The sequence below is a fragment of the Lycium barbarum genome, chromosome 2 (genome assembly GCF_019175385.1).
Source record: "Lycium barbarum isolate Lr01 chromosome 2, ASM1917538v2, whole genome shotgun sequence".
In the NCBI taxonomy this organism is placed as follows: Eukaryota; Viridiplantae; Streptophyta; class Magnoliopsida; order Solanales; family Solanaceae; genus Lycium; species Lycium barbarum.
The window spans coordinates 152,725,025-152,743,571 of NC_083338.1; the positions used below are offsets into that span (position 1 = coordinate 152,725,025).

The 18,547-nt window shown below is 34.2% G+C and overlaps 2 protein-coding genes across 3 annotated transcripts; one reads left to right on the forward strand and one right to left on the reverse strand.

Moving 5' to 3' along the window:
• LOC132628243 (RING-H2 finger protein ATL8-like) lies at nucleotides 1–856 on the forward strand. The gene has a single exon (XM_060344010.1). The coding sequence runs from the start codon at nucleotides 87–89 to the stop codon at nucleotides 654–656; it is 570 nt and encodes a 189-aa protein (XP_060199993.1). The 5' UTR covers nucleotides 1–86; the 3' UTR covers nucleotides 657–856.
• Nucleotides 857–4,069: 3,213 nt separating this feature from the next.
• Nucleotides 4,070–11,147, reverse strand: LOC132628245 (monosaccharide-sensing protein 2-like). Of its 2 annotated transcripts, none has more exons than XM_060344012.1 (6): nucleotides 10,911–11,147; nucleotides 10,270–10,396; nucleotides 9,273–9,833; nucleotides 6,658–7,601; nucleotides 5,703–5,890; nucleotides 4,070–4,814 (listed from the first exon to the last, which is right to left on the reverse strand). In XM_060344012.1, exons 2-6 carry the CDS (start codon nucleotides 10,346–10,348, stop codon nucleotides 4,370–4,372), a joined length of 2,217 nt encoding a protein of 738 aa, XP_060199995.1. In that variant the 5' UTR covers nucleotides 10,349–10,396; nucleotides 10,911–11,147; the 3' UTR covers nucleotides 4,070–4,369. The 2 variants fall into 2 exon arrangements, with proteins under 2 accessions (XP_060199995.1, XP_060199994.1); XM_060344011.1 differs by having other exon boundaries at nucleotides 10,618–11,146.
• Nucleotides 11,148–18,547: the final 7,400 nt, after the last annotated feature.

The following is an 18,547-nucleotide window of genomic DNA, read 5'->3' on the forward strand; positions in this document are numbered from 1 at the left end:
AAAGAAGTGAATAGACACAGGAATAACAAGAAGCAAAGCAAATAGACGAAAATCAAATAGTAATACCTTAGTTTTAAGCTCCCACTATGAGTAGTACTGATCCTTCACATATCCCCACCGTCGGCGGTGGAATTAAACCGTCCACGTCACCATATCCGGCGACTCCATCAACACGTATCGGTAACGTTGATTCTGATTTCGTCGTCATCCTTGCTGCTCTCCTTTGCGCTCTCATTTGCGTTCTCGGCCTTGTAGCTGTTGCTCGTTGCGCTTGGATCCGTCGGATCTCCGCTAGAGCTACCGGAAATGCCACGTCATCAGCTCCGGCGAATAAAGGCTTGAAGAAGAAGGTTCTCAAATCGCTTCCGAAATTCAGTTATACAGCTGAACATGCCGTTAAATTCTCTGAATGTCCGATTTGTTTGACGGAATTTGGAGTCGGAGATGAGATTCGTGTGTTGCCGCAGTGCGGACATGGTTTTCATGTAGGATGTATTGATACGTGGTTAGGTTCGCATTCGTCGTGTCCTTCTTGTAGGCAGATCTTAGTTGTTACGAGATGTCATAAGTGCGGTGAGTTGCCGGCGAGAACTACCGGAGCTGAGCCGGAGAGAGGATTACCTACAAATTATCATGTAAATGCGTTTTTACCGTAGAACTTTGATTAGGCTGGGTGTATAGGAGTATTATGTATGTGAAAAATGTATATTCATTCAGTTCTACTGTATTAATTAGGGATTTAGGGTTACAGAAATTACCACTGTTTGAATTTGTGACATATTACTGTTTGAAACTTTGAATTAGTGTAAATCTGTCATTTCATTAACAAAGATTTATCCGGTATCGCATTCTGTTACCACCTGTGTTTCTTATGCTTTGATATCCATTATTTTGTTGTGCTTTCATTTTTGTGTTCCGTTTTCAAAACTATCCTGAAATGCTTTATTTGAGTTGAAGGTCTATTGAAAACAGCCTCTATCGTGATGGAGTTAAGATTGGCTATACTTCTACGCTCTTCAAACCCCGCTTGTAGGACTACACCTGAATATGTTATTATCTTTGTTGCATTAACAAAGATTTATCTGGACTTCTCTGATTTCTTCTTTAGTTTTTTTTTTTTTTCCTCAATTATTCTTTATGAGAAAAATAACAAGGCAACTTCTAAGCTTTTTTGGGTGATAAAAGAGATATTATTTCGGTCGATATTACCTGAAAATAAGGTAAGTGTGTTAGCAAAGTGTGCGGCCGTCAATCACCTTTCCGCTTTTTGCCCGGGAGCATATTGTTCCACTCAATACATCAAGGAGTTATATTTTGTAAAATATTGTTGAATGCATCTACATAAAATTCTTAGTCCTTTAACAAAATATTTTAACGTGCACTAAAATCTTAATGGCTTAGTGATCAATAAAGTGGGAATACTATGATGCAAATTGGTGTGTAAAGGAAAAAAAAATTATATGATTTCTTTTTATTTGTCCAAGCCTTGGTGGACAGGCTTCGTAAAGGTACTCGGTAGAAATAGTTATGGTAGGAGATAACAATACATGATAATATTAATCAAGATGCGTACGAGCTAATCAAATATTATATTTGTTATGTGACGAACAATAAGACAAAGATTGTTATGCAAAAAATGCGATATTAAAATTAAGAATTATTTGTATATGCGTATATACAAGCTTTAGTTCTTACTGTGATTAGTCCCTAATAAAATTACATATTGATTCTCACAGACGTGATATTCAACAAATGAACACCAAATTGGTGATGTAAAGTTTTTAAATAATATTTTAATAATAATAAAAAGTATATGTGGAACTATTTTTACTTATAATGGAGATCAGATGATCCCCTAATGTTTTTATTTTAAATGTCACTTTTTTGGACCCTTCTTCTATGCTTCTTCCTTTTCTTTTTAGAAATTTTTCTTTATACTAATAAGTAGTCTAGCATATAAGATGTCAAAGCATAATCACTTGAACAGCACTATTGTTTGTCCAAATTGTAGTGGTGAGGTCGATAAAGTCGGTAAACCACCAAATGAGCTACCAAAAATGTTAGTTAACTGGATAATAACAAATGTGGGGGGCACATTATCAATTACTAATAAACTATTATAATCAAATGAAAATGTTACAATTCACAAAGGATAGCTCCAAATAAGCTAGTAGTACATAATAAACTACACACTCTTTTTCCATGTCCTAACCTTTACTATTATAATGATAGGATAAATCTTAATCCAACTTAGTGGTAAAATATACTATTAATTAATTTATTCAAGCCATTTATTCCCTTCTAATGGGAGCCGTCCAACGTAGCAACTAGGGAGGACCGATGAAATCCACTATAACGTCTACAAGACCTAGTTCTTCAAGACAACTTTATAATACACTAATGTTAATTTCCACTTAAAGGACATTAAAGTGTGAGCGAGGAATAAAAATATTTAAGCAAGCAATGCTCATCAATTCCTCCACTATACTATATAGTTAGGGTATAATATATATCTTTCGGTTAGAGTCCAATTAAGTCAGAATTTTGTTAAGATTCAGAATAAATACGAGTCGATTTGTTAACGATAAAAGGTGATACGATATACATGTGAAGGAGGGAAGCATGGGATAAGAATGAGGAACAGAAAGAAGCAGTTTCTATGGCTAAAAGGTGGAGTGATTGCAACTTGCAAGCATGAAGACAAGGGTGGTTATAGGCTTTTTTCTTCCAGGAGACATGCAAGAAGCATGTTTCCTTTTCTACTGCATTATCTCTTCTCGCTTACTCGAACCACGTGTCACGATTCGGGTTTTACGCAAGAGATAAAAGGAATTAACGAACAAAATGATCAATCCCTGACCTTATCTGACCGTCTAGAGTATGTGAAACCAATCATTTTCAACAAGAGATCAGGATGGTATGATGATGCCAAATACATAGGCAACCTCTTAAAATTGACCCGAATTTTCATTTAAACATCTCAACAAAAGGTTGTTACCAAATAAACACCTATACTGTGTTTAATATGTGCTTATTGAAAACCTCATGTGTGATTTCTAACAAAAATAAAGCCATTCCTATTTATAAACGGTTGATATGCCAAATGATCGAATTGAAGGATTTTCTTTTCTTTTTTCTACTGCCAATTTTTTCTGTTCTTTTTTTTTTTTGGTCGGTGGTCTGTGTCTTTAGATATAGAGAAGAAGAGAAGAAGGAGAAGAAGAAGAAGAAGGAGGAGGAGGAGGAGAAGGAGAAGCAGAAGGAGAAGGAAGAAGAAGAAGAAGGAGGAGAAGGAGAAGGAGAAGGAGAAGAAGAAGAAGAAGTAGAAGGAGAAGCAGAATAATAATAATAATAATAACAACATTATTTCACGCGCTCAACTATAGGTGAAAGTCATTCGATGTGATACATGTGTGCGAAAGGTTTTAAACATACTCTAGATGATTAATAGATAGTAACAATCTCAGTTGAGATCTCTAAATGAAAATAAGCAACAACTTTCTATTTATATATGACTGATATGGCAAATGATCGAATTAAAGGATTTACTTTTCTTTTTTCTACTGCCAATTCTTTCTATTCTTTTTTCCAGTCGGTGTCTTTAGATATAGAGCTTAAATTCAAGTTAGAAAGACGAGAGAAAAGAAGAAGAAAAATAATAATAACATTTCACGCGCTTCTTTAGATATAGAGCTTAAATTCAAGTTAGAAAGACGAGAGAAAAGAAGAAGAAAAATAATAATAACATTTCACGCGCTCAACTCTAAGTGAAAGTCACTTGATGTGTTACATGTGCGAGAGGTGTTCAATAGACACATTTTAAAGATACTTTAGATGATTAATAGATAGTAACAATCTCAGTTGAGATGTCTAAACGAAAGCACGTGACAACTTTAAAGAGCTTTCTATATATTTGGCCTATTGCAATTTGTAAATATAGCCTTATTTCTGCTCAATATATCTTCCAAAAGGAACTTACTGATTACTGATTAGGGCTTGCATGATTCACAATCCCAAAGAAGGGCATACTGAACTGGCAAATAAATGGTTCATTGGAATTATACACACATTATAAGAATTTGTCCTCAATATTTTCATCACATCACGGCCAAATATTCCCACTTTACAGGTCACAAGATGAGTCAATATGTTTTCTTACCTTTTGGAAGGAAAAAGAAAAGCTATCAACTTAGAGAATATACTAATTAGGACATTGCCATTCATATCAAAATGGTATACAACTTCTGAACATATACTATAGAGAAATGCCAGTGCCAAATGGATGTAAAATCGACGACCTAGAGAAAATAAAATCTTATTTTCTACAAGTTACTAAATACTTGTAAAATCCGACAGAAGTTACCTTAAACTACTCGTGCTTCGCGATGGCAGCTTGTCTTGCACCAACAGCGAAAAACTCTGTAATGACTTCTAAAGGCATGCCTTTGGTTTCGGGAACCCTCAAGAAGACAAAAATCCAAGAAATGACACATACAATGGCATAAATACCGAACACTCCAGCTAACCCAATCGAGCTGAGCATCACAGGAAGCGTGTAAGTCACAATGACATCGCATATCCAGAAGACAAGAGCACAGATGGCAATGCACAAACCACGAACCCTTGTGGGAAATATTTCTGAGCAGAGGATATTTGGGACTGGTCCATAGCCCGTTACAAAGAAGCAAAAGTATAGAATCACACAAACAGTAGAAACGACTGCATGAGCCACACTCCCGAGGTTGACAGTGTTACCAATGACAAGACAGATGAGCGATAGTATGAGAACGGGGATAGTGTACAGCAGCAGCGACCTGCAATTATCATTTTAATGAGACATTCAACACCAGAAAAGAAAGAATACAACCATGGAAGAGTTTGTATTTCTTTATTATAATCAAGTACATAAAGTAACAAAGTCTATGCTCACAGCCACGGACAAGTAACAATAATCATATATTAGATGGCACAAGAATGTCATGGAGATACTTCTGCACTTTCTCCTTTAGACCTTTGAAGCCACTGTTGGAAATTTGTCATAATAGTGGTTTTTATTTTTAGATGATTCAAAGAGCTAAACACACACTTAAGTGGACAAACGAGAATTGTCTAGTCAAACACCAGAAGATGATAAGTTTGAATCCATACTCCTAAAATGAAAACAGTTTCAACCCTAATAGCCTCAGATAAAAGTGTCAGAAATTTGTATGAAAAATATGGCTAACTACTTGATGAGCACAAGAAATGAAAACTTCCCTTCCATCCTAATCTATTTGACACCATTTGACTAGCAAGAAGTTTAAGACGCTATTTGGCTTGTGTATGTATGTACACGTAGAAGTAGTAACCAGAGAATGTATTAAGTAATACTAGATGAAAAGTTAGTTTGACACACAACATTTTGAATATCATGGAAACTGGACAGAGAGAATACTATGGGTCACGAAACACAACTCAAAAGCTAACCAATTTGAAAATAGATATTTTGGTCTCATTGCACTAAGCGAGTGCATTTTCTGACCTTGGATATATATGGCTAGGAAAGGAGACTTACCAGAACCAGTATAAAGCAAAAATATAATCTGATATGCAATTTGAGACTCACTGCACATATGGCATGGATTTTCCAGCACCAAATTTTCAGTACATAACCAAAACCATCCTTAATCTAAAAGAGAAGAAAGGAATCAAGAGGAGAGTACCTTCTGCCAGCAACATCCATGAATCGCATTGCAATAGCTACAGAAGGGAGCATCAGAAGGTTTGTTAACGCACTGATGAGGAAGGATGCTGAGTCTGATGCAATGCCAAAGTTAGAAAGAAGAACTCCCACTCCTGCCTGCTCAAGAATTTGAGGAGTGTAGTACATCACTCCATTTATACCAGAAAACTGCAGACAAATATTTCGGCGTAAGATGGAAAAATTCCACGCTTTGATGTCTAACGAACAGTGAGCAATACCTCAAGAATATGAGATTAGTTAGTTACAAGGTAGTTCTCCTTATAAAACGACATAATAGAGAGTACAAAAGAAGAGACTCTGCAATAGATAACGAAAGAAAAACCACTAACGAAGAAAATGATTCATCCCCGCCCCATCGACAAAGGTGAACTAAGCAGGAAAAAAGACAACACCAGAATAGTAAAACAGCTTAGTTTTTTGTCACGAGGATATAATAATGCTTCAGACAGACACACGACAAAGTCTTTCCTTAAAACTTAGTAATAAATTAGATATTATTAATTTAGCTATTTTGTATCAGCTTCCAGATAAATGATGAGAGGATTTACTGTGTAGTTCGGTCAAGCAACCCTTACTTATATTTAAGCAAGAAACAGAATGCTTTACTCCAAAGATATGATGTATTTAAAACTAGAAAGTAAGTCAATTTCATCAGCATTCAAGGACTGCATGCTGAAATTTCGGAGCTATCAGATTGAATCCTAATAACACAACCAATCGGTCAAGCAACCCTTACTTATATTTAAGCAAGAAACAGAATGCTTTACTCCAAAGATATGATGTATTTAAAACTAGAAAGTAAGTCAATTTCATCAGCATTGAAGGACTGCATGCTGAAATTTCGGAGCTATCAGATTGAATCCTAATAACACAACCAAAAGAAGCAACAGAATGGCAAAAGCATAATACTCCACCTGTTGCAGCATTTGGATTCCAATCCCAACAATAAGCGCACTCTTGACTCCTGGTTCAAGAAGAGCAGCCCAACTCGGACCCTTTGAAGCTGTTTCAGATGGATGGACCATCGCTGGTCCCACGGGATGCTGACCCATAAGTTCCTTTGAGTAAAGTGCTGGCTGACTTACCAAAGCCGCAGCTTGTATGTATTCACCATCTTCAGGAATATCACCACCAGGAACTGAAACAAGGGACCCACGTCGAGAGCCATGGCCTGCCTCCTCATGCAAATATATCCTTTTGAAACCTCCTTCTTTAGTTCCATCTTCACCTTCCCTCTCAGTCCATTTCCATGCCAACTGCCAACCACCACCAATCCCCGTACTGCCTACCCCTTCTCCAGCACTGCCTTGCATAAGGCTGCTGTTCCGTCTCACGCTCAGAGTGCTACCATGGGGAGGTGGGACCACGTTTTCTACAGTGGTTGTTTGACGTGATATTAGCGGACTTTGCAGACCGTCATCAGAGTATGCACCGCCATCATCCGAAGGATAACCATCACCTTCTCGCTGACTCTCCTCATCCCAATGATCATCTTTGACATGAGGATCCATGGTGCTAATCATGCTACCGAAATTGGGAAATAGCATGCTTCTCATACTTCCTGTATCAGGGAGCTTCTCATGGACACTACCAAATAGAGTCACAAGAGGATCCATAAGAGGCACACTCTGCTGCCCCATGCTCCCTTGCCTGGACACAAGAGCAAGACTACTCTGTCCGCCGGTAACTGGCTTGGCCACCCACGAGAGGCCTTCCTCTGGGCCATACAACTTGATGTGATCTTTGTCAGTAGCCAGTTCCTGATCCTCAGTAAGCTCAGTAGCTTGACCAATGATATACTCTTCTATTGATGGTTCAATGCCAACTGCCAAACCTTCAACAAGCAATGCCATCTCCCCTATAATCAACACAATCAATATGATGAAATCCGTGTCTTTAACAAAACAGGATTCACCAGATGAATATGAAAGAACTTAAAGAGTATCCTACTGACTAGAGAACCAGAGAGAGAGAGGGAGAGGTTGAGAGAGAGAGAGAGAGATGGTGAGCTTTATTGCCTCAAAAGAAATAAAACCAAAAAGGAAAGAGCCAGGGAACACCAAGTGGCAGCATATGTCAGTAGAATATACATTGTGTACAAATATGATATTGTATAACATACTGAGAAATACATGTTTATATGGTCATGTGGTGAACCAATGATATACTCTTCTATCAACGGTTCACCACCAACTGCTACAACTTCAAAAGCAATGTCATCTCCCCTTGGCACAGAATAATCAACAAAATCAATATGATGAAATCAGTGTCTTTACCAAAATAGGATTCGCCAGATGAATATGAAAGAATTTATGAGGAGTATTATACTGACTAGAGAACCAGAATAAGAAGAGTTAGGCAGCCTTTTTGCCACCGAAGAAAGAAAAACAAAAAGGAAGGAACCAGGGAATATTGAATCGCTATATATGTAGGTAGAACAACATACATATTGTTTGCAGATTGTGTTCTGATATGGCACAATATATTGAGTACATATTTACGTGTTCTCCAGTTCCTAATTTCTCAAGTAACTTAAATAATTCATGAAAGATAGTAGAATCTGGGAGAACGAAAATAGAGAACATTGAGTGAATACAAATCAATAAACCAATTAATTAGCAAATCTGACATTTTTCCTTCCAAAGTGAAACTTTGAAAAGAATTTTGATAACTAAGAAGATAGGCGCTGACTGAATAGTTTGGAGGTGGAAAAATGGAACTATAAATAATAGAGGAAGCTAAGGTTTAGATGCATCCCTATTTTGGAAGCTACTTTCCTAGCAGATTCTGAAATCAGCATGAACATTACAAAACGAGTAATACTAAATATTTATAAATTATTTATACTGCTACATTCAGCGATCTAACGAAATTTTTCTCTAGATATGGGTTAAAAAATGTTTTAAGTCAATATTTAATTACAGTAAACACTCAAATAAGATTCTCCAGTCTTATTCAGTGAAACCCTTGACAATTCTAGAAAGGGGCCAGTTTAGTTTAAGGTTCTTGAAGCATATAAGTGATATGATATGAAAGAAAGCTACTGCAGTGAATTGGATATCAAGTTAGTAAGCACATTAACATTCCTCATAATGTTCCCCCAACTAAAACAATCTTAATACATAACATTGGCTAACTGTACTCGTCAAATTTGACAATGAGAAATATCAAATGCATCTAGGAATGAACATTTTATTCTAAAGATTCCTCTAGCGAAAATTTCATCAATTGAAGCCAATGAATCTCAATAATATTTTGGAAGTGAAGTTGATACCAACTGCCAACAAAAATTTAAGTATGTGCCAGAATTATGACTGTAACATGAAAAGTTACCTAATGATATTAATAAAGAAAAGAGGAAGCTAAAGTTTATATGTGTTCCTATTTCGAAGCTACTTCCACAGCCGATTGTAAAATGAGTTGTTTATTGTCCTTGAGAAAGCACAGTTCACAGTCGACATTTTCCCAACATATAAATAGCCAGCTGACACAAAAAGGAGTTGTTTCCAAACAATAGCAGATAGCATACCTGAAACATCCTCTATGCCACGCAATTTCTGCAAAACTTGTTTGGCCTCAACCATTCTTCCTTTACTGACTAGCCATCGAGGAGACTCAGGCAAATAAAGTACAACTACTACGAAATAGAAAAAAGAAGGGATTGAAAGAACACCCAACATCAATCGCCAACTCGGCGCAGTCATCAAGGACATTCCAAAAATCATGCAGTAGGACAAGAACATTCCAACAGAACCAGCGAACTGCGGAAGAGTATTCAGTGACCCACGTATTTCTGATGGAGCAGTCTCAGATATGTATAGTGGGACCAGAGTAACTGCTACTCCGACTCCAAACCCATCTAAAAGCCTAGCTATAAGCAGGACATAGACATTAGGCGACCACAACATTATTAAGCCACTGAGGAAATAAAGCAGGGATGACATAATAAGCATAGGGCGACGACCAATGCTGTCAGCTATGGATCCAGAACAAGTGGTGACAAGCGTGGCTCCAATGAGTGACATTGCAACAACAAGTCCTTCAACTGAAGCGTCCAATGTAAGTTCCTTCTTTATGTAAACAACAGCTCCTGCAAGTTTGAATTGTTGAAGACTTAGAACACCAAAGATGTATAAAACTCTAGTAGGGCTTTAATTCTGCATGTTTGAGAAAATAATGCAAGTAGGAAGACATAAATGATTGACAATACTAAAATATCCCAGCAGAGGCAAAAACACTAGTTCGCTTCTTCGTGGAATTAGTCGAGGTGCGCGCAAGTTGGTCCCGAACACCACGGTTATTATAAAAAAAAAAGGCTAAAATACTACTAACAAAATGCAAGAATATGTAAAGATCTTTAGTTGCAGATTCTTAATGAGAAAAACAATTCAATAGCTACAATAGCAGAAAATTCTACATTGAACCTTCTTATAACTTCTATAAAAAAAAGTTCAGTATATGCTATTCAACCAAAACAATTTTAATTTGAAAGATAACAATTTAAATACAGAGTAGACAATGTGTACCAGCAATAGTAGCATTGTCCCAACCCTGCAAAAAATTTCCAATAGTCGCAGCAAGCGCAACTAACACAGCACCATTCATCTTTTCCAGTACTAGTAGCACACAAGTCAATCAATTCTTGAACTATACCTGTAAATTAAGAACAGGGAAATAAATAAGAACTCAGTTTCCACCAAAACCACAGATCTAAACTTCACACTTATCACTTATCAGACAAAACTATAGCCATAGGTGAAGAAAAATTCAATATTTGACAAAAACTAAGAATCGTGTACATGGGAAAGAAGTCATTAACACTAACTAAGTCTATAAAGATAAAATTGAGAGACCCAAAGTAAAAAAGATTGTACCTTTAGAGAGCTGAATTTGATTAGAGAAAGTAAAAGCCAAAAGTGGCCGAGCCACTATATACTCAAAACTCAACAAGGACAGAAAGAGTATATTCTAACAGTTTGGAATTGGAGTTAATCAGCAGAATTTATTTTTTTCAAGTTTGGTTTATGAATCTTTATTGCCGGACAAGAGGGTTAAAAAAACAACAGAAACTAACCCAACCGACTTTGAACATAAACCTTAGACATCATTAAAAAGGTTTTGTCTTTGTAACAGTTCTGTCAAATCTATCACTTTAATCAACACCCACCCAAGAAACTTTAACAGGAAAATATCTTCAAGACAATTTCAATCTTTGTTTTTTTCTCCAAGATTATAGTAGAAAGAGAGTAGTGGTGGCAGTGAACTACGGGGGTACGAAAGAATGAAGAATAACTAAAGAAAAAGGAAGAATAAAGAAATTTGAAGAAGAAAAAGGAATTTTTTAAAGATTAAATTGGACTATTAGCAAACAGAGATCAAGACAAAAAGGGTCCAACTAAGCTTCTCCATTAGTCCCACTTCAAAAAGATTTAGGAGAAGTTAAGTTAATTGCTGTTAATTCAATTAATGAAGTACAATTTTGATCAAGATATAAGTACAAAATGGTACTCCTAGAAGGTAAAGGTACAACCTTTTAACTCAGGTGGCGTTCGGCTCTTCGGTTCGATTTTATCAAATTTCGATTCGGCTATTTCGGTTTCGGTTTTTGAAGTTTGGTTCGGTTCGGTTTCGATTTTTTCAATTCGGTTTTTTTGATATGATATTAGAAGCGAACATTTACACTAATTCATATTCTCAAAAGCAACAAAACATAAAACTGACAAATTAAAATCAAAATCAAACAAATAGGATACACAAGAATAGAAAATCATAACAATAATATATGATTACTAGGTGTTATATACATACAGTAAGAATAATTAAGCAAACACATAAAGGACATACATTAATCCTAAAAACACATCATAGTCACATTTCTTTGTTAAAGATATTTGATTTTCTCAATGAAGTGGAAAATTAGGGATACAAAAGCAAAAGAGGACTTGTTACAATTGGGTTTTTTTTTGTTTAAACTTAATGAGCGTGGACTATTTTAATTTTTTTGGGTAATGTATTAAATTTCGGTTCTTCGGTTCGGTTTCGTTAAAGTTCGGTTCGGCTATTTCGGTTTCGGTTTTTTGAAGGTAGACACCGAACCAAACTAATTCGGTTCGGTTTCGGTTTCTTGAAATTTGATTCGGTTCGGTTTCGATTTCGGTTTCTTGAAATTTGGTTCGGTTCGGTTCGGTTTTCGGTTTCTTGAAATTTGGTTCGGTTCGGTTCGGTTTTCGGTTTTCGATATTTATACCCAGCCCTACCTTTAACCAACAAAAGTTGGGTAAATACATACTCTCTCTGTTTCAATTTGTTTGAACTTATTTCTTTTTTAGTCCGTGTCAAAATGAATGACCTTTTTCCTAATTTAGAAACAAATTCACTTTATGAATGATTTACAGCCACACAAATTTTCAAGGCTTATTTTGAACCACAAGTTTCAAAAGTCTTCCTTCTTTCTTAAATGTCGTGTCCAGTCAAATGAGTTCATATAAATTGAAACGGAGGAAGTATTAATTTACCATGGTTACTGGAAGTGGATGTACAAAAACACGGCATGCATTTATTAGTTTGATATAAACGCACTTGTGTTTCCGTATTTTGCCCAGTTAAAAATAGTGTTTGTTAATTCGTTATTTAAATACTTTTAACAGATCATAAAAGTTAAGTCTTTTTTTGTTTAATAATTTGGTGGAACTATTATATACACGCCTATTAGCTCTGTCTGTACCTACTAAATTTTCTTACTAACAAAGTTCAATTTAATACCTTATCTTACAACAACAACGACAAAATACTAAGTGTAGTGGCACAAATGGAAAATACCTTACTTTACGTTCCTCATATTTTTCGTGATTTTGTTTGATACGTAAATACTTACTGATATCAAATACATCCATTAAGCTGAAAATCTTTTCACCCTCTATTTAGAAAGAAATTTTATGATAAATACGCTAAAATTTAATTATAGAGAAATTTTTAAATAAGATAGCTGAAAATATTCATCCAATAATTGAAGAGAGGATAACTTGTCAAAAAAAAAAAATGTGAGTGCCATCCTCTTGATTTCATTGCATATAATAATATAATTTGTTAAATAATTCCTTTATTTCACATGTTAGTGAATATTAGTGAGCTATCAATTGTGTATATATTAGTAATAAGATGGTCTAGAAATATATAATATTAAAAAAGATCCTAAAGTTAATTAGGAAAGGAAAAAAAAATAATTATATATATTCTTAAGTGGGATCTTTCTTATAATATATTGAATTATATGTTAACATGATAATAATATATTAAACGGAAAATGCTAAAATATGTCATCCAACTATACGAAATGGCTCATTTATGTCACTCACAATAGTTTGACTCATTTATGCCATCAGATTATCAGAAATGACTTATTTATGTCACTCATCAATAGTTTGACTCATTTATTTTATCGCCCGTTACCAAAATGACTCATCCATGCCATTTTTCATTAACGCCGGTTTTATAATACCAGATATGGCACGTGGCCTCTAATTAGAGGTCTACGTCATTTAATTAAACTAGCCCAATTTTAAATCCCAAATTAATAAAAAATTTGACCCATACACCCTACCCACCCACAACCATAATCTAGTTAGAGGCCACGTGTCATATCTGGTATTGTAAAACCGGCGTTAAGGAAAAATGACATGAATGAGCTATTTTGGTAACGGGCGATGGCATAAATGAGTCAAACTATTGATGAGTGACATAAATGAGTCATTTCCGATAGTTCGATTACATAAAATAGGCTAAACTAATGACGAATGGCATAAATGAGTCATTTCTGATAGTTCGATGACATATTTGAGCCTTTTTCGTATATTAACGTCAGATAATTTTGGAGCATTTGAAACTTTAGCCGCTTTTTTATGAAAGTAATATTGGAGCATATATAATTCAACTGATGGGATGTTTGCCCACACAAAAAGAAAACTTTTAAAAAAAGTCTCGTGGAAGGTGCATCATGGATGATTTAGGACCGTTGGCCTTTGATTATTGCCTATAATAATGTTCAAAGGTAAAGTAAAATCCAATTATTATCATAAACCAATCTATTGATGCTATTTTGGCTTTTCCTTAATAGGAAAAAGAAAAGACATTTTCTTTTCTTTAATTAACAACTAATCTGTAAATTTCCTAAAGATTTAATCATGTACTTCGAGCCAGATGAACTTGACAACTCCATTTTGAACTTGCAGTCTAATTAATCATACATGTCTTCTTCAGGGTTTAGCATTTAGCTCGGGTTTAGTGGCGTAAATTTTTTGTGAAATAACATTTGCGATCAACTTTTGCCTGCCAAATTAATAAATTCTTTTGTTTTACTCAGACTCCTTGATTGACGGAGGTTCTCCATTGTAGGTACTCCTTGTGCCATGAATGTGAAATCTGACCAGGTTGGATTGTGGTTTTTGTTTATAATAATTATGGTTATTAAATCTTTCCTCATACGAAGTTGGTAGGAAATTCTAATAGTTAGGATTATTAGTTTTTTACATAATATAACTATAGTCGATTGTGGTTTTTGTTTATAATAAATTTGATTATTAAATCTTTTCCTATATGAAGTATGTAGGAAATCTAATAGTTAGGACTATTAAAATTTTACCTAATATAAATATATATAATTTCAAACATGATTTATTCTTTCGAATACGAGTATATGACTTCGTGTTGGATAAATAATGTTGTTGAGTACAACTTTACGAGTATATGACTTGTTGTTGATAAAGATTGTTACAATCCTTATTTCACTTAATTTTTGAGTGTGTGAACTCAAGCTATTTCTTATACATTTTCGTCCACTGGATGAATATTGCTTGATCACGTCTACTAATTGAAGGTTTTTTCCTTGAAGTGCTAACTAACAAGAACTTGAAAAGAGAGCATAGTAATTTGGATAATTATAAAAGACCTATAGCATCTAATTGTATAGCTAATAGTTCAGTTAGAGAATGGTGTCAATGTAACGATATAATTTTGTTTTAATCTTTTCAATTTTTATTATGGGTTGAATATTTCTTTTAAATCTTCTTTAAATAAATTTCAAATGTTTTGATTGATTTGTATGATTTTACTGCCTGTCTGTTTTAAAACAGGTGTGCGCATGCGAATTCATATACACTTGCAATGACAATTAAAATAGACTTGGCAAACGAATGTGTGCCAATTAACATTTTAAGAAAGTTTCTTTCCCAATGATTAATAAGAGTAAATTTCTTTCTCAATGGTTAATAAGAGTTTTACTTATTCAAATAATTTAACAAACGGACTAAAAAATGCAACAAATCATGGTCATTGACTTCGTCCAAAGATAAACTACTAACTGAATATTGAGTGTTCTGAAAGGTTAGATGGCATTTGAATGATTTATTATAAATGTAGTTCTTAATTAAAAAAAAATCATAGAATTTTTCAAAAATATTAAAAATGTGTTTGAAAGTTATATCGATATTGTCAAGAATTATAAATTCTAAATCAAGATTAGGAACCTTTCGGACAACTTCGAAATTCGTTTAGGCTTATAAGTCTTTTTTGTATGTATAAAGTTTTAACAGTATAATTCATTAGAAATAATTATTATTTTTAGAACTTGCGACGTTTTTTAAAAAAAAATTATAGTAGAATGCAAACATATCATTTGAATAATAATTATGTTGTTCTTAAAAACGTATTCTCACTACAACATCATTCAAAAGGAAAATAACGAAAATAATATAATATGAACTCCATAACGTGAAGAACATGCTACATGAAAACGAAGAAAAGCTAACCTCTGAAGTCTAAAGGCTTTTTGTCAATTCTTCACAGTAGCCGAAACCTAATGAATGATGATGATGCAATATATGTACATGAATAGATTCCAAAAGAATAGGGAAAAGTTTAGTATTTGAATTGCATGAGATTTAATTTAGGATGCATAAATAGCCATCGTGTCTAACGAATATACAGAAAAAATAAAAAGATTCATAAATAACACGAAGCTCGCTAATGAAATGTACGCCTTTTACACTGGACAAAATAGACATTTTATTCTTTCTCTAAGATTTAGCAATTTGAAATCACCTAAAATTTTGGATATCAAATATTTTTTTATTTGAACTTACTACATAGGAAGTCCAAATATTTAGGGATTTTACTTTTAAAAAGTATCGGTTAAAAAGTTCAATGAAATATAGACTCCAAATAAAATGGTAACACGATACCCATGCTGATACAAAAACTTGAAACGAACCAATGATTCTTTAAGTCTTAGGATTTACCTTTTTATTTGTGCTTATTTTTTTAAAAAGAGCTTTTTGTTTGAATTGTCTTTGGAAAAATATTTTTGAATAGTAGCAATTTGTATTAAGTAAATATCGAATTCTAACTGTTACGTCCGCATAATATTATCTATTTTCATTTTTTAGACAACTGCATTTATTTTAATGAAAAATGTATTTCATTTATATAAATTATTTATTGATTCACGCTATGCACACGTGCAACACACGTGCACTTAAGACTAATCAGAATATAATAGTGGAAGTGTATATGTCATGTGAATTCATCCAAGTATTAATGTAATTACACAGGAGTAATATATTTGTATACTTTTTCCAATCTTGAAAATCTTCAGGCTGTCTTATACTTTTGATAGTTTTGTTTTATTTATTTTTTCCAATATCCTAGAACCTCACAAGGTTTTATTCAAGAAATAAGATTAATGTCATTAATTCTTAAGCCTATATATGCTCTTTCCTTTGAATTGTCTTTACTGAATATGGAAATAATTCTTGTGTTTTGTCTTTATTAAGCTATGGAAACAATTTATGTGTGTTACAAATCAATCTTGCTATGAACCTTATTACTGAATTTTTAGCTAGCTTGCTTTCTCACTTTGTGATTCCTATAATCAAATTAAGCTAGGCATGTAAGTACACACAACTTTGTGCTGATGTTCGAAGTTGTTTATGGGCGAATTTAGAATTTTAAGTCAAATAAGTATGGATTGCTATTTTACCAACTATTCTTTAGTAACAATGATTAAACATAATTACATATTTTCAATTTTGTAAATAGACTTCAAACTTCAAAGTAACGGTAAATGACTTTTTTTTTTGCGCGGATTGTCCTTCATTTGGGGTGGTCTTTAAATTTTGCCCTTCGCCTAATACCCTGAGGTTGTGGGTTCGAACCCCAGCTCAATTAAAAAAAAAATCGCAAGGCAGAATTTTGCAAATTTATCCATGCAGATTCTGCCTTGAGGCAGAATTTGCAAAACTGTCCATGCAAGGCAGAATTTGGCTCTTAAGGACAAAAGTTAAAGACCACCATTTGAGGGGCAAAAATTAAAGACCACCCCCAGCGAAGGGCAATCCTGCAAATTGCCCGTAAATGACCACATGTACATTCGCCGTGAACATCATAGGCCCAATGGATTAGCACCTGCAATTAGCAGGAATGACCTTATTTGGCGTGGTCTTTAATTTTTGTCATTCGTCTATAATACCCTGAGGTTCTAGGTTTGAATCCGGCTCAGACATAAAAATAAAATAAAAAATTGCAAGGCAAGACTTTTGGAAAAGTCTGCCTTATGCGGCATGGGTTATCTTAAGGCATAACTAAAGTTCTGTCGGATCCGTTAGAAGTTGCCTTATAAGGAAGACTTTTAGTTATGCTAAGGCAACCTCTGCCGGAGACGACATAGGTTGTCTTAAGGCATAACTAAAATTATGCCGGATCGGATATAGATTGGGTTTGAACTCAGAATCTCGGAGTATTTTCGATCACTTTTTTAAGTGAAGAACAAAAATTAAAGACCAGCAATTTGAGGGCCAAAAGTTAAAGACCACCCCAAAAGAAGGACAATCCGTGCGAAAAAAATGCAGTATTGGTGCTCCATGACTCGATCTGGGCTTCCAGTATTAGTTCATGCGCCTACTAAAGGGCCAATTGGTATTTCAGCAGTAGAATTTTTGCTCTCAAATATTACTAATTAACTCTTATTTTAACCTTGTGATATTTAACTAAGCATATTTAATTTAAAATAATTTAGGTACGTGTTTTGGTGGTCCCTGTATGTAGGAAATCTATTGTATGAGGATTGTTTTTAGAATTGTATTAATGTTGATTTGTGGAGTAACAATAAATGCTCAACATACATGAGTGATAGAAAAATTGACAATCATGATAAATTTGTGAATATTCACAAGCAAATGGATCAAACGTGCATGTTCCCATTAATTGAATAAGAAAATGTGCTTAATCAGATATCACAAGAATTAAAATAATAACTTATTAATAATTGAAGGACTAAAAGTGCTATTAATCCAAATATGTATTTTACAAATAGTTTTTCTATGTTAACAAGGGGTAGAAAGGCATTAAAGAGAGATAAACTAGCCTTACTACCTCCACGAGGTAGGGATAAGGTGGGGTAAGGTATGCGTACACTCTACTTTCTCCAGACTCCACTTGTAGAATTACACTGGTATGTTGAGTGAAATTGGATGTAATTGCACAGTCTGGCATGTTTGTTCGGCCAAGTAATTACATGGTGAGCATGTAATTGGGTGTATTAGGAAGGGGGTAATAATGACACTCTCCAATTCCCCGGGGTGGAGTGGGGCGTGGGGGTTGAGAATTAGGTGTAATTACATGGTTACTTTTTAATTTCTTTTCTTTTTATTTTATTTTTAACTTCTTTTTTTTACATATTAAATTATTTTTTCTTTTTAAAACGTTTTTATATTATTTATCTTTCATTTTTTTCCTCATTTCCCAACCTTTACT

What these genes read in the sequence shown, in the direction of transcription:
- LOC132628243 (XM_060344010.1), top strand. Translation starts at nt 87, where the DNA reads ATGAGTAGTACTGATCCTTCACATATCCCCACCGTCGGCGGTGGAATT.
- LOC132628245 (XM_060344012.1), bottom strand. Translation starts at nt 10,348, where the DNA reads ATGAATGGTGCTGTGTTAGTTGCGCTTGCTGCGACTATTGGAAATTTT. An exon ending in GGACAATGCTACTATTGCTG is followed by an intron (nt 9,834 to 10,269) that starts GTACACATTGTC and finishes TCAAACTTGCAG; the next exon opens with GAGCTGTTGTTTACATAAAG. An exon ending in ATGGATGTTGCTGGCAGAAG is followed by an intron (nt 4,815 to 5,702) that starts GTACTCTCCTCT and finishes TGATAATTGCAG; the next exon opens with GTCGCTGCTGCTGTACACTA.